The 15277-nt window shown below is 32.3% G+C and overlaps 1 protein-coding gene across 2 annotated transcripts in view; it reads left to right on the top strand.

Annotated features, from left to right (window-relative positions):
* The window catches only part of LOC117576416 (atrial natriuretic peptide receptor 1), a 45640-nt gene that overhangs the window by 9456 nt on the left and 20907 nt on the right, over positions 1-15277 (top strand). For both annotated transcript variants that reach the window (XM_052007572.1, XM_052007574.1), the window contains exons 2-4: positions 710-1392; positions 1452-1635; positions 1696-1898. In XM_052007572.1, the coding sequence (XP_051863532.1) occupies positions 870-1392; positions 1452-1635; positions 1696-1898 (910 nt within the window). In that variant the 5' untranslated portion in view covers positions 710-869. The remainder of the gene's footprint in view (positions 1-709; positions 1393-1451; positions 1636-1695; positions 1899-15277) is intronic.

The following is a 15277-nucleotide window of genomic DNA, read 5'->3' as shown; positions in this document are numbered from 1 at the left end:
GTCCGGTCTTAGTTGCTTTAGTTGCCAATCTGGTACATCGCGTACTCCATGGTATATTTTTAATATAATGGTATACCAACATAAGAAATATAGCCTTAAGAATAATATCGTACTGTTTTGGTTTTATTTAAAATGGGTACAGGGTAGCACACAGTCAAGTACACTCGACTATAATTTACTTATTTATTTAGAAATTGTATTTCAAGTGTGCATAATGAACTGCTGCAGTCTTTTCAAATGACTTTGATAAGTATCTAAAAAATAGTTCAACAAACGATAAATGTGGTGTGTACACATTTTGAAGATAACACAAATTAATTGCCATAAATTAAAATTGCTATAATGGGGTTTCAATGCAAAAAAATATTTAGGAAGTCGTTTTGCAAATTAATTATAATAAAATAAATTAATTAAATTAGCATAATAGGCAAATGTGTTATAAAGATACAAACAAATGTATTTGTAATAAAATGTTTATGGGTCGATATTCTCAATAATATCTTGGTTTATTTCCGGCAAGCAATCGTAATATCATTGATGATGATTGTTTTCCATTATAATAAAAGATTTACTGTTTGATTTAAAGATGATTTGTAAATTCTCCAACTGAAATTGGGTATTTGTAAGAATTTCTGCAATTTTTATACCCCTTAAAACTTGCCACCTCATTTATTTGTATGATTTGTTTTTCAAACTCTTGCCTTTTCAGCGTCAGCATGCAGCCTGCCTTTCGTATATTTACATTTTTACCATTCGAAAAATCAACGCAAATTCATTAAGTGGATTCAATCATTTGAAGGATAATCTAAACGTGCGTGAACTGTAACACATAGGAAAAAAGAAAGTCGATCGCATTGAAGCCTGGGCAAATGATCGAATTTGACGTAACAAGGCAAAGGGAACCAAATGACGAACCAGCTGCTAATGTCCAAGGGTGGAAATCATATGAACTTCTTGGGCATGCCATATGGCTCCTTATAGACCGTCAATGGTATAGCTCAAGTGCAGGCATAGGCAACAAAAGGCAGCTATCGTTACCGTTAATCCTAACGGTACTGTGCCTGGCCAGCTGCCAGGCGAAGTGTCGTGATGAACCGGCACGAGATTGTGAAGCCATCTGCGATGCTCTGGGCAGAAACTGCTCAATTCGCGCCCTGGTTCTGCTGCCCAATGATGATGGATATGAGGCATCTTTGCAGCGTGTCCTACCTATATTAAAGGTGGCAGAACAGCAGATTCGCTTGTCAGCACTGATACCATCATATATTGACATTCAATGGTTGGCCCATGACACAAAGTGCGATGCCTCGCTGGGAGTCATTCGTGCCATGGACGGCATTATCAAGCAGTGTGCGCAGGTCATTTTTGGACCAGTTTGCGACTATTCCCTAGGTAAGTAGTGACACTTGTACCCAGTTAAAAGAATTGTGCACTCTATTTGTAATCTGCAGCTGCTGTTAGTCGCATTACCAAGTACTTCAATAGTCAGGGCACTCCACTTATTACGGTAGGTGGCTCTACCTATGATTTTGAGCAAAAGAAAACTGATTGTAAAGATGAGTTCTACATGCTGCTCCGCACGGGAATGTTGAGCTTTGAGTCCATCTCCGAACTAACCATCAATGTGATGAAACAGTAAGTTCGTATTCTTCTTTTCATCGCTCCATAATAATTGTAGCCACTTTTTGTACCCAGACACAATTGGACGCATTCCATTTTTTACTACGAACGCGATGGTCAACGAAATGTTGCTGGTTTGCACACTTGCTTTCTTATGATGAAGTCTCTGGGAAAACAAATGCGCAATGAAAATATGACATTTGCCCAATATCCGCTGGAATCCAATATCTCAAATCGATCTGAAGAAATGCGTCGCGAGATTGGCAATAAACACTCAAGTAAGTTAATATTTTGAGTGTAATAAAACTATGTACATGTATTTGATTTTCAATGCAAATGTTATCTGTAAGCTTGTAACAGTCAACCTGCACTGTTAATAACATTTCTACAACAGTGGATTTAGCTGTGACAACAACCATGTTGACTTTTGTTGTGCTTTCAAAGCATTGGTATATTACTAACACCTACTCTGTTGCTGATTTTACTTCCTCATTAAAGAGAATAGTGAATGAATTTCAATAAGAGTTTATAATTAATAACTGAAGTCTCACTAACAAATTAATTATAATTATTAAGAATATATTATCTTTATTAGGTTGTAGATCACTTCTCCAACCCATTACATAATGATTGGTTTGCACCTAATATACCCTTTTTTGCCATTTAATAACAACAAGGTATGAATTGAACAAATATGTAATGTGTATTTGATGTATGTGTATGAAGCAAGCCCACCCTACGTTAGCCCATACAAAGGTGAGCATGCGACGTATTTTCGAAAACTGTACAAATCAGCTGTTCACAAATACTAATGCAACGAGCGAAATGCCGGCTGCACACACAAATGAACTCTCAGCGACGCACTTTCAACAGGAGTTTCGATATCGAAAAAGCAGTCTAGTTGCATTGGCTTGCTGTTGGAAAACAGAAGCCCGTGATAAACTGCTTGGTGCAGACCGCTGAGGCCGGACGACAACACTCTTGAATTCAATTTTATAATGTAAACGGAAATAATTCGTGAAAATATTTGATAGTTAACATTTCTACAAAATTCAAGTGTTTGAAAAGAATAAAGTGTCATTACAAGAAAAATCGGATAAATAATCGCAAGTCGCAACAAGAGTCAGTTATTAAAGCTACGTTTTGATATGCACGTGTTAACAGTAACTGAAACCAAAAGAGGCAAACAATGAAAGAGTGATGTCTGTTTCCCTTCTATACGTATTTGTTATCCTCTCCTTGCTTTGTCATTTATATGCTCCTAGCTTTTGGGTAAATGCTAAAAATATTTCCCCTATTTTGACCGGCGTCTTTGGCATATTGTTTACCTACCAGTTGCTATTTAAGCCGCTTGAAACATTGTCATCCCTTTTTCTTTTGTTATGCATTGAACGTAAACTGCCATTTTACGCATTTAAAGCTTCATTCGGCAAATAGTTGAAGATATTGTCACTGTCATTGTTAGGCTAGCCATATGCTAAGGATGCATACAATTTGACATACTAAAATACAAATTTCAACCAGTATTGACTTATTCAAAATTATTGTGATTCAATGTAAATAGTTTTCAAGAAATTATATTCCACTCTATAGAATATATTTCACTCTCGATTTATTTCACTCTTAGCAGCAGTGGTCCTAATATAACTAAAATATATTATTTATTGCAAATAAAAAATTGCCAACTAAAATCTAAATCATTTTTACACTATAGTGCAAATCATCTAAACAAATTTAAATTTTGATACAAATTAGTTTTAAAATTTAGGTTCTAGAGGCCGAGAGGGAAGATTTATTGAGATTAAAAAAATTTATCCTAAACCCATTTTTACATATGTATGTATATGTAATATGTCGCTGAATAATTCTATAATTATTAAACAAATTATTGCAGATGCAGTATATTGTAGATTACAAATTTAAAGATGTAAAGTTTAAAGTCAAGGCTGATATCAAGAACAAAACATTCCGATATTTATAGTTCAGTATACCACAAGTTTGATTTTCCAAGAAAACATTAAAGTAAATTAGTAAACCCAATAAAATGAGCTTAAAGAGCAATTGTACATAAAAAAATGACAATGTTCTTTTCTTTTGCTTTTCAGTCTTTGAATATTGTCAACTCATTCTGTTGTAACTAACAGTTTTTTAATTTTGTTATATCTAGATATTAAAGTATTGTTTAAGTGTTTCTAAAATGCTTGAAGATATAAAGTTAATTATAAATATATAAAATATACCCAAAGTATGTATATACACTTTTAATTTAATTTAACTCTCACCATGTACTTTGGGGGTCATCCTGTATAAGGTAGATTCATAGAAACAAATGCTATGCTGCTGAAAACATGTGTTAAATGCAGTACTAATTGCCTCGAGACTTTTAAGCTAGGCTATGAAATTACTATGTTGTTCAAATGAGTAGTTGTAGCTTTTAGCATAAAGGAAGCTTTATAATATTCCAGTAGGAAAAAGGAAATCTAATCAAGGATATTCAACATAAAAATACTTAAAGTGATTTAAAGTAAAATATGAAATGTATAATTGTCGACGTTTTTCTGAATCCCTTACGACATTTTGGAAAAATTGTAAATAATGTATTCAATTACCAAAAAACTTTGGATACAAAGTTTGATATAGTAAATGAAAAAAACTAAAAGAATATAAACGAAAATGTATCCGTTGTTTAAATGGTCTACTCAATCTCTTTTAACAGTAAGAGACTTATTATAAAATTCATTGAAGAATCATTCTTTGATTTTGAACATTTAAAAGTTTTCAAAAAATATACATATTGGTAATTCCATGGCGAAATGTGTCCCGTGCGAGACTTTTTACAGTGCACTGCAGTGAAAATAACATAAACTGAAACAATTTTAAAAATAAGTGAATGTTATTCTTAAAGCTTTAGATAAGCACTATATTTAGAGCGTTTGGTGCGTACGAATTGGTTAATTTTTGCAATTATCACAACAGAAAACAAAACAGAAAGAAAATTCCAAAACCATTCTTAGCTCTAATTAAAGTACTTATCTACAGCTATAAAAATAAACTTTTCTTATTTTTAGAATTGTTTATGTTATTTTCACTGCAGTGCACTGTAAGGAGTCTCGCACGGGACAAATTTCGCCATGGAATTACCCATATACTTATATTTGATTGCAGTTTTAACGTCAATCAGCGTTGCTGCACCTTCATTGTCAACAGAAAATTTAAGAATCTTTGAGAAAGGCTTTAGGCACAGTGAAATTTAAATGATGAACTCTTAAAAAATTTAAGAGTAAAATATTTAAGTTTTAAGACTTCTTTCAAGTGCAGCAAGAAAAATAAATAAACTTCAAACTTATTTTTGTGCAGCCCAATTTCTGTCATAAAATTTAAGTTTTTAGTACACATTGTTTGTGTCATAATAAAATAATGAAGCTTTATACATATATATTATTATTATTTACATTTATATTTTTTATTATTTTTTATTTCGCTCATTAATAGAAGTCGCTATCCCATAAAAAAAGAATTATGGAACTAAAAAAAAAAAAACAGAATATAATAGTATTTACTTTCAGAAAAGGTGAAAATTGTACAAAATAAATAAATAAAAAGATACCCTGAGTTTGATAGTTTTGTAATTATATATAACACATTTTGTTACATAAAATAAGTAAGAGTGTGCTCGGCAGTGAGATACCCGCTACCCAAAAAAAAGCAAAACTTTGCGTTATTATTATTGTTTAATTCTACCAAATAATATTCCTCAACCCAAATAATATTCCTCAAGCCACTAAATTATACCGAAGCCCATATTTGGTATATTGACGAAGTATTACATTCAAAATATACCAGATCATCAGCCAAAGCAGCTAAGGTCTGACTGCAGTAGACGTAATTTGCCATATAGAAGTATTTCCTAAATAACTTTTACAAATACATATACAAACTAGACTGTTAATGTTGATCGAATATAAATATGCACATATTGTTTATAAAGAAGGATATATTTTATTATAATGTAATAGTTGTTATATTTAGTTTTATTAGACATTGTAACAACTGCTGTTTAGCTCCAAATCCACAGATAAATTAGAAACGAATACTCTGCTTGTTTTCTGAGTCTTTATTTGAGGAGCAGCAGTGGTGCCGCTCCAACGATCAAAGTGTATATATCTTTTTACAATATTTCTTAAGTCTAAGTAAGGCTAAGTCTCGTAGCTGCGCTGCTCGCAGGCGGCGGCAGAGAGACGGCTATGTACTTATATATATATATATTGTAACAATAAGTAACAATGTGGAAGTATTACATGCGACGGTCAAGCGTGAGAACGCTGACTTAGCCATTTGGGCGGTCGCTGTTATCAAGTGCGGATCATATATCGAATGCACTTGATTATGTGCAGAAGGCACTTGGCGTTAGCGACAAGGTCGCTGCCTATGTAGACATTGTTGGCATAACAACAAAGTGTTGCTGCCTTATTTATATGTATTTATGTATTTACATATGTACGCATGCTACATCTCCCTCTTTTTAAAAAATAACGTAATTTATGTAGTTATTTTAGGTATTAATTAAATACTATTTTTTTTTGTTTTTTTTTGTTTGTTTTATTTTATGAAATAATTAGTTAATTTTATTTTTTTTGTGTTTTTTTTTTTTTTTTTGAAATAAAAATAATATTTGAAAATAAAAGATTTCTTGTTTTATATTATTTTGGTTATGTTAAAGTTTTCAATTCTATTATTAAAAATTTTATAAAATTTAAAAAAAATTTTTTTTTTTGCATTATTATTTTTTTTATTGAGATTGTACTTAATATCAATAAAGAAAATCAAAAAAATAAAATTTATATATATATAAGTACTAAGTGCAATTTATGAAATGAAGATTTTTATTCTATCCTTATGAACTGTTTGTTTCTTATTTTTATTATTTGTTATTACTATGTTATTTCTATCTCCTATTTCCGTTACTATATACGGACCTGTATATTTAGGATCCAACCTATGACCTGTCTCGTTTTTTAATAAAACTTTGTCACCTACTGATATATCTATATCCCTTACTTTATGATCGTATAGTAGTTTATTTCTATTCTTATTTGCTTCTAACAAAACTCTAGCTCTTTTATAGGCTACTTCTAATCTATACTTACTCTCCTTAGCATAGTCATCTATATTATATAGTGCTTCTACACTATCAATGCTATTAAAATGTTTTGGCAAATTACTTGTCTTACCAAATACTAGCTCATATGGACAATAATTATGTGCCATAGAGGGGGTCGTGTTGAAACAAAAGACAAAGTATTGAATCCATACGTCCCAATCAGTTTTATCAACCGATATATAAGATCGTATGTATTCATTAAAAGTTCTATGACTTCTCTCTATTGTTCCAACTGCTGTTTAGCTCCAAATCCACAGATAAATTAGAAACGAATACTCTGCTTGTTTTCTGAGTCTTTATTTGAGGAGCAGCAGTGGTGCCGCTCCAACGATCAAAGTGTATATATCTTTTACAATATTTCTTAAGTCTAAGTAAGGCTAAGTCTCGTAGCTGCGCTGCTCGCAGGCGGCGGCAGAGAGACGGCTATGTACTTATATATATATATATTGTAACAATAAGTATTCATGTGGAGAGAGAGTTATGCGCGCATATGAATACATAGCGACGGTCAAGCGTGAGAACGCTGACTTAGCCATTTGGGCGGTCGCTGTTATCAAGTGCGGATCATATATCGAATGCACTTGATTATGTGCAGAAGGCACTTGGCGTTAGCGACAAAGTCGCTGCCTATGTAGACATTGTTGGCATAACAACAAAGTGTTGCTGCCTTATTTATATGTATTTATGTATTTACATATGTACGCATGCTACAATAATCTATTATATGGATTTAAACTGTGTTTACATTTGATTGATGAATGTCATACGGCTAGCAGTGTAGAAAACGAAGGATACAATTGAATTTTGTATAGTTTAGTAAACAAGATGCTTAAAGTGCTTTTAAAGGAGTGAAACAAGTGATTACATAACAACGAAATGCACAATTATTTTAATTCCATATGCCAGCTGCAGCCGAGCTGTAGTTGTAGCCCAATGCGCTGCGGAATGGGAGATAAAATATCGAATTCATAGGATTACATAAGAAAGCATGCATACATTTGTATCGACAAAATGTCATGTAAACATTGAAATGACAAAGACACTAATTTGTTATTCAAAAACAATGCAAATGGTGGCTTATACAAGTGGGGTCAAGAACTCTTTTTGTGTCAGTATCGACATAATTGCCATAAAACTGTCCATAAATATGGGTTTCCAAAATTAGAATAAACGGAATATTGGGAAGTACAAACGTGTTATTCAAATTAAATTTATTCCCAAAATAAATTCATTGGTAATTCATATTGATTCCTTATTCAACCAATCGCATTAAGTCACAATGAACTGCAACTAGGCATGCAATACAGGCAAACAAAGAGCAAATTATTTTCTGCCAGGGAAGTGCCAGGAAATGTAAATGCGATTACATATCAATCGGAAGCACAAGAAAAATCCGTTTAACAACTCTTTTATATGTATATGTCGGCAGTAAAATGTAGTTGTTGTTCATGCTAAGCGTAAACACGTAAATACAAATCAAGGATTTTAGCCAGTAAAAGTCGTCTAAAAATAAATAACAAAGAAAATTCCAACAGGAGGATACAGTGCATAGAAGCAGTAGAAAAATTTTTTTGGAATTAGTCTCAATACAATTATTTGTCAATAACATAACATTTTGTACATTGTACATTGTAGCCAGCTGGAAGACTTTAACAAAATATAACCAGTAAGAAAGCTACAGTCGAGTGTACTCGACTGTGAGATACCCGCTACCCATTTTGAATAAAAACAAAATATTCCGATATTCTTTTCAAAATATACAGAAAATACTACAAAAAATACTGAAAATATACCAAACGGTATATTTGTTATATCGATGTAGTACCACATACCACAATATACCAGATTGTCGGCCAAAGCAACTAAGACCCCTAGTAAGTAGTCGTTTTTGCCCATACAAAAATATTTCTTTAATAACTTCCACAACTTTTATCTGATTGCAATCAAATTTTCAGAAATCATAAATACTATAATTATTATTGTATACACCAAAATTCTCAGAGTAGCAAAAATTTGAAACAAACTTGACAAGGCTAGATCGTCTCGGCTATTGATGCTGATCAAGAATAGAACATACATTATAGGGTCGGAGATGGCTCCTTCTACCTGATACATACATTTCCTGCCGCCACAAAGTTATAATACCCTTCTACCCTATGGGTAGCCTACATTTTTTTGTTTTTTTTTTTATCTTAACCATAAATATAATTTATGACTCCGCCATTTGTAATTGTCGTTTTGTTGTTGAAACCGACGAGTAAGTTATTTTTGTGTCCTACGCTTTTATGAATTGTTCATTATGATATTGGTGCGCATGGGTATTAAGAGTGGTGGAGAAACTTGCAATGTTTTTATACGTATGGTATATTTCTTTGCACTTAGCATTCGACAATATTAATACAAATCAATGCGATAATTAGTGAATAATTAATTTAACTCTGATGCATAATCAAATGTAATTTATACACCACATGTCAATCCGGCTAACATATTTCAGCCGATTACATCTTTTATTTGACAAATGAATATTCAACCCACCTCGATCGAATGTTGGCGACAATATGTCGCCGTTATATTGTTGAAATGTGCAAAAGCCATGGAGTAATTTAAAAAGATTTCAATTTAAAATCGTTTATGATCTATAATTTAAAAGCCAATAAAGACGAACTTTCTGATTAATTGTGGTACATTCTGTTTTTATGTTCTGATAGCCTAAAGGGAAGCTTATCACTATCACTAGAACAATCCATTGCTTTCGGAATATTTTTGTATTTTTGGTATATTAATTAGATATATGGTAAGAATACAGCAGATTTTAGCTTTTGCTAAAAATGGGTAGTTTGTATCTCACAGTCATGCACGTTCGACTATATATAAATATAGTCTATGATATATTTTAGTATTTTTGTATATTCGTGGAATCTGGCTTTATTGAACATTGTAAGCGGGTATCTCGCAGTCGAGTACACTCGAAACTCCTAACTTGTTTCCATTATTTTTATTCTATTTACGGGCAACTACAAATTTTGTTTATGGCTATTATTGTAAACAATAAAATACAATTTTTAAAAGTGATGAGTCGATGACATTCAAAATGACTGTAGCTTTCTTATTTGCTTATTGCGAAATTCTTTTTTTATATGCAGTTACTTGTCCGGACTTGAATGATCAATGATTAATTACAATGGTTAAATCAAGGGGGCTCCAATTGTTAGACAATGTAGTTAATATAATTTGGTAGTTTGCGAACATTTTTAAATTGCATACTTCAAATAAGTTATTTATGAATAATTTTTAAGCAAAATTAAAAACTGTAACGAAATTCCTTTCAATGCAATCCAAAGGCACACTTTATTTACTAATCAATTTATTAAAGTACATCGAAAATCATTTAAAAATGTGTACTTGAATATCGACAAACAAAATTTGTATCTTATTTGGCAAATTTGTATCTTAGTTGGCAAACTTAAATCATGCAGCTATGTTCAAAACGATTTAAAACATAATTCAACTTTTTAGCTGCCATTAACAGTTTAGTTGTTGTAGTAACTAACATTGACTGAAAAATAATCACTGCTGTTACCTCAATTGCCTATTTGAACAGGGAAAATCATCTAACTGATCAAATGGGAACTATAATTCCCATATGTGAAAAATGAGAAAGTTTATATTCAGTATTTAAAATGTTGTTAGTGCGGCTGAAAGCAATACACATTTTCCTTTTAATAACAAAAGATGCAAATTCTTTTATAATTGCTTTTGCTAGTTTCCGCTTCATATTTTTCATTATTTCACTTTGCCGGACGAGGATACCAAGAGCCTCTTTATCACGTTCTACAGCTTCTGTTACTTCAGCGGACAAACTTAATTAACGTGGAGGACATATTCTTAGTAGTTAGCCATTTTATTGCAAGTGCCCGTTCATTTTATTAGGCATTGAAATACGGTTATATATGTATATATAATACGGAGCTATCAGCGTTTCTCACTGCTCAGGGGTACTGTCACTTTTTACCTTTTGTTTATGCTTGCGGGGAATGTGTGAAATTTATATGCCACTTAAATGCATTTTTCAGTTCAACTGCCACGAAATGTGCTATTGTTCCATTGTCATTTCCTTTTCTGTCCTTATTTTTTTTTTGTTCTGTGTGCTTCCTTGCTTGTTGCTGGTTGTTACTCTTGACTTCGCTTCCACTCACGCACACACACACACTACCAAGAACACACACGCATAAAATACACAATGCCCCTGGAAGCGAGCAATAAAATACGTAAAAAGTTATTTATTACGTTGCGGCTGCTGTTGAAGGGAATTTGGCATCCAATTGTCGTTTTTAACAAAGACTGTATGGCAATATCTTTAAGTTCTTAGGGAAAAAGATTATTTGTCTACAGATTTCAAGTTTTAAGTGTTGCGCTTCATTCTGTTGCACTCATACATTTAAATGTTTGTTCGCCTGGAAGGAACTTTCAATCCATAATTAAAAATGCATGCCGTTTTAATTGAAGTCAGTCGGAAAACAAAAAACCACTGTGCTCCACAACTAATTGCAATCCCTTTGCTACCCTGACAGATTTGTTCACAACATTGTTAAACGTGGCGACAATTTTGCTGACTATTTCTCACAGAATGTCACGCCATTTTCGTTTGACACTTTGCATTGTTGAAACTTTTGAAATATTCCATTGTGTATGATTTTCCGGACTTGTTAAAGGTGGGTCGAGGAACCACCGATAATTGACAAACTTTAATTTAATGATAAATTGAAATTCTTCATTGTGGAAGAGAAGTTTATCTTGTTAATGCTTTAGTCGTTTTAGGAATTTACAATGCTTTTGCAAAGCTCCCAGCAATTTAGTCGACATCCTAAATGACACCAAATGAAGATTACATTATTTAAGATTCGCATTTAACTTATTGTCTTTGCCAGTTAAAAGCTATGGTGAAGAGTAAATTTCTAGTAAATTACAATATACATAAGTATTTTGCTTAAATTTTAGTTATATTCCTATAAAATGAATTTAAGAGACAAAACAGAGGAAGAAAAAGGATGAAAAGATTTTCATTTTCCAATTGATATCTCGCATTACAATAAACAAAGTTGAAGGTGGATGGAAATTAGCTTAGGGCATACCTAATGGGGCCAAAATGCAAAAAGTTTTTCAATGCACACAAATTTACTGAGTGGAAAACTGTGTTCGCTACTGATTAGCTGGGTTTTCGAAACTTAGAATAACGTGTCTTAATGTGTTTAATTTGAATAAATTGTTTTGAGCTGTGGCCTCAATATGAACTATTTATAAAAAAAACTCCAAACTATTTATTGAAAGCTTGACGTAGTTTTGAGCAGCTCATAAAGAAGGAAAAGGAAAAGTATCATCTCGAAAGTTTCTAGAAGGAATTAAACAAATTAATTTTAAATAATTAATTATTTTCCATCATATTTAATATGAAAACTATCAATATATGTTCCAACGTATATAAATCAAGCCCATCCACCATTAAAATATTCATTTAGCACATTACTGTGAAGCAAGGGGATATTTAGAATTTAAAAATTTAATTCATTAGAGAAAACAAAAGTTAAATCATGCAAAAAGCTGGCATTTAAATCCACTCACAGTATTTTAATAACAATAGACTGCAGTCTTTCAACGGCAACAGCAACATACAATTTCTGTACGGATTTGTAACAGCATTGTCTAACCACACAATAATAAAATGCGCGTCCCCCATAGCCTAGATAAAATCAGCCATTGAAATTATGATACTGTGTTATAAATTCAATACACTATCCAAAATTCTTAATTCTTTGTGCCAACAGGAAATGTATGTAACTGGCAGAAGAAGGCATCTCCGACCCTATAAAGTATAAATATTCTTGATCAGCGTCAACAGCTGTCTTTTTCAACAGCATTTGTTATGTTAGCACCCAGATCAAGTTTGTTTCAAATTCTTGCAATGCCAAAATCCGCTCCCGCAAATCGACAAAAAATCGAATATCAAGTAATTTTGATATTTTAAGTTGCAATATTTTAAAACAATTGGGTATGAGCTCTATATTTAATAGTTCTAGGTGCTCATACAGACAGATAAGCAGACATATTTGCATACAATCATACATTATAAGTAAAACATTTATGATTTCTGAGAATTATCCATATGGGTAATTCTCTGACGGATGTCGCGTGTGACCATCTTTTCAGTGAACAAGAAAAACTTAACCTGAAACAATTTTAAAAATAAGAAAAGGTTATTTTTAGAGCTCTAGATTAGTACTTTAATTAGATGGTTTTGGAATGAATTTATATACATATTTCATAGCTCTAAAAATAGTGCATATTAGTTTGTGTTGAACAGATGCAATGCATTATTCGTAATTTTATGAATTTATGTACGAAAACACTTAGTAGTCCCTGATGTTTATTGCTTTAAATGCGCAATATAACATACTCGCAGATAGTAATTGATGAATTAGAAATCACTTGCTTTTATTGAAATAACATTACTACTTTGAGAAAGATAATTTCGTTTTCTACAGCTAACTTTTTACGATATTTGTAAAATTTATGTTGATTTTAATAATTTTGTTTGCTCGATAGTGCACAATCTGAAGAAGTAGAAAGTTAATCGAGTGCAAAAATTCTAAAATATACCAAAGGCTTATTTGGTATATAGATGCAGTTCTACTATTGTATGCATAGTAGTGAAGATGATTAACATTATATTAACTTAACATTCTTAAAGTCGCACAACAAGCAATAAAATGTTATGGTGAATATATAATATGTACACTATTGCCAACAGATCCCTAATATGCTCGGCCGTTAAATGAGTTAACAAAAGAATCGCGAAGTATATTTAAATCAGAACTATGTGCCATGTGCAACTTAAGTACATAAAGTGCCTTATGCAAAAGAGCACACTATAAATCTGCTAATAGCATGCCATCCAGGTGGCAAACCAAATGTTGGTCAAAGATTCAACCAAACTGCCAGTGCATCATTAACAGCATCCGATAATAATTCTGCCTCCACTTGTGAACAACTCTGAGTCCCCACCACTCAGCACTCAGCACTCAGAGCTCACTGCAATTTTAAGAGTGTCAGAGGTCATATATACACTTTGATAAGTTCAGCAATATAACTTTATTAGGTTAGTTCGACACGAATTACCCAATTCGAAACATACATGTTTTTAAGTTTAAAAATACGCAATCCGCAAATTCGGAAGAAATATAATTGTAGTTATATTTCAATTTTTCTAGTTTTTGGAAAAAGAATAAAATCTCCACACATTTCGAAACTTTTGTACTGAGTATTTTATATTACGGACTTAAAATTTTGTTGGTTGCAAGTCAGTCAAGTAATAAAAAGAATATTTGTCTCATAATGCATACGTGTGACTTGAGAATGAAATCCTAACTGCCAATAAAGATAGTGTACTATGTGGCGCAGCTTGAATTCCTGTTGGTGAGTAGTAATGCTCACTTTGAGGATTGGTTTGCAACTGACACAAATGCCCCAACCTTCACGCACACGCATCACCAGCAAATTGAGTGGTTTACCACACCGCGACCACGTTACGAGCTCGGACTAAGTCAAATGTAGTACTCATCTCTAGGCTGTCAAGTTTCTCTTTCCATATGACAGGCAACATCTGTTCTGCCGAAGTTGTTAATTGTTTTTATTCTAAAAATTTTCTGTGCACATTTAATTAAACGTTATTATTAATAAAGCACACCGAAAATTAGCAAAATAAAAATGGACCTTAGCTTTCATTATTGCTTCTAGTTCAGAAGAACTGAAAAGGATAGTGGTAGGTGAAATTAGATTAGACCGATTGCGCATCCTGAAGCAGCTGACATGTACCTGGGTAGGTCCTTAGCCATGAAGAACCATTGTGATAAGTAACATATATTCTCATTGCAGCAGAGTTCCTTCAAGACAAAACAGCGAACAATAGCCAAAAGGGGACAAACTTTTTTCAACTTTTATTTGTTATCAATTAAGCTTTCAACTATTTTCATGGCACATTTCAATGAACACTTAATGAACAAAGTTCAAAGAATGGCACAAATATCTACCATTGGAATTCATGTCTACATACAGCTGCTGCCTTTGACAACAGTTTAATCACTGCACCTAACAATAACACAAGAACAAAAGAGGAAAATCAAAGTATGTTACTTGAGTTCATTTGTGGTATCACAACTGACAATTGACAGAATAAGAACTGTACTTCCTTGGGGAAGCAAGTTGTTAAGAATCTTATTATATTTTCTAGTTTCAAATTTAATGTCTTTAATAATATGCGAGAATCTTGATTATACTGGCCTACAATATAAAAAACATAAGTCCACTTATTCTTTCGAAAATTTCTCCTATTATAGTGTATTGGTTTAATTGTATATTAAGTAGCAGACTAGTTAATTGTTGATAGTTAAAGTAAATGAAATTTTATCCCATTTTTTCGATTGTTGGCCATAGTATTCA

This window comes from Drosophila albomicans, chromosome 2R (genome assembly GCF_009650485.2).
Source record: "Drosophila albomicans strain 15112-1751.03 chromosome 2R, ASM965048v2, whole genome shotgun sequence".
Lineage (NCBI taxonomy): Eukaryota > Metazoa > Arthropoda > Insecta > Diptera > Drosophilidae > Drosophila > Drosophila albomicans.
Note: the sequence above shows the minus strand (reverse complement) of the source record. Positions and strands in the feature narration are given on the sequence as shown.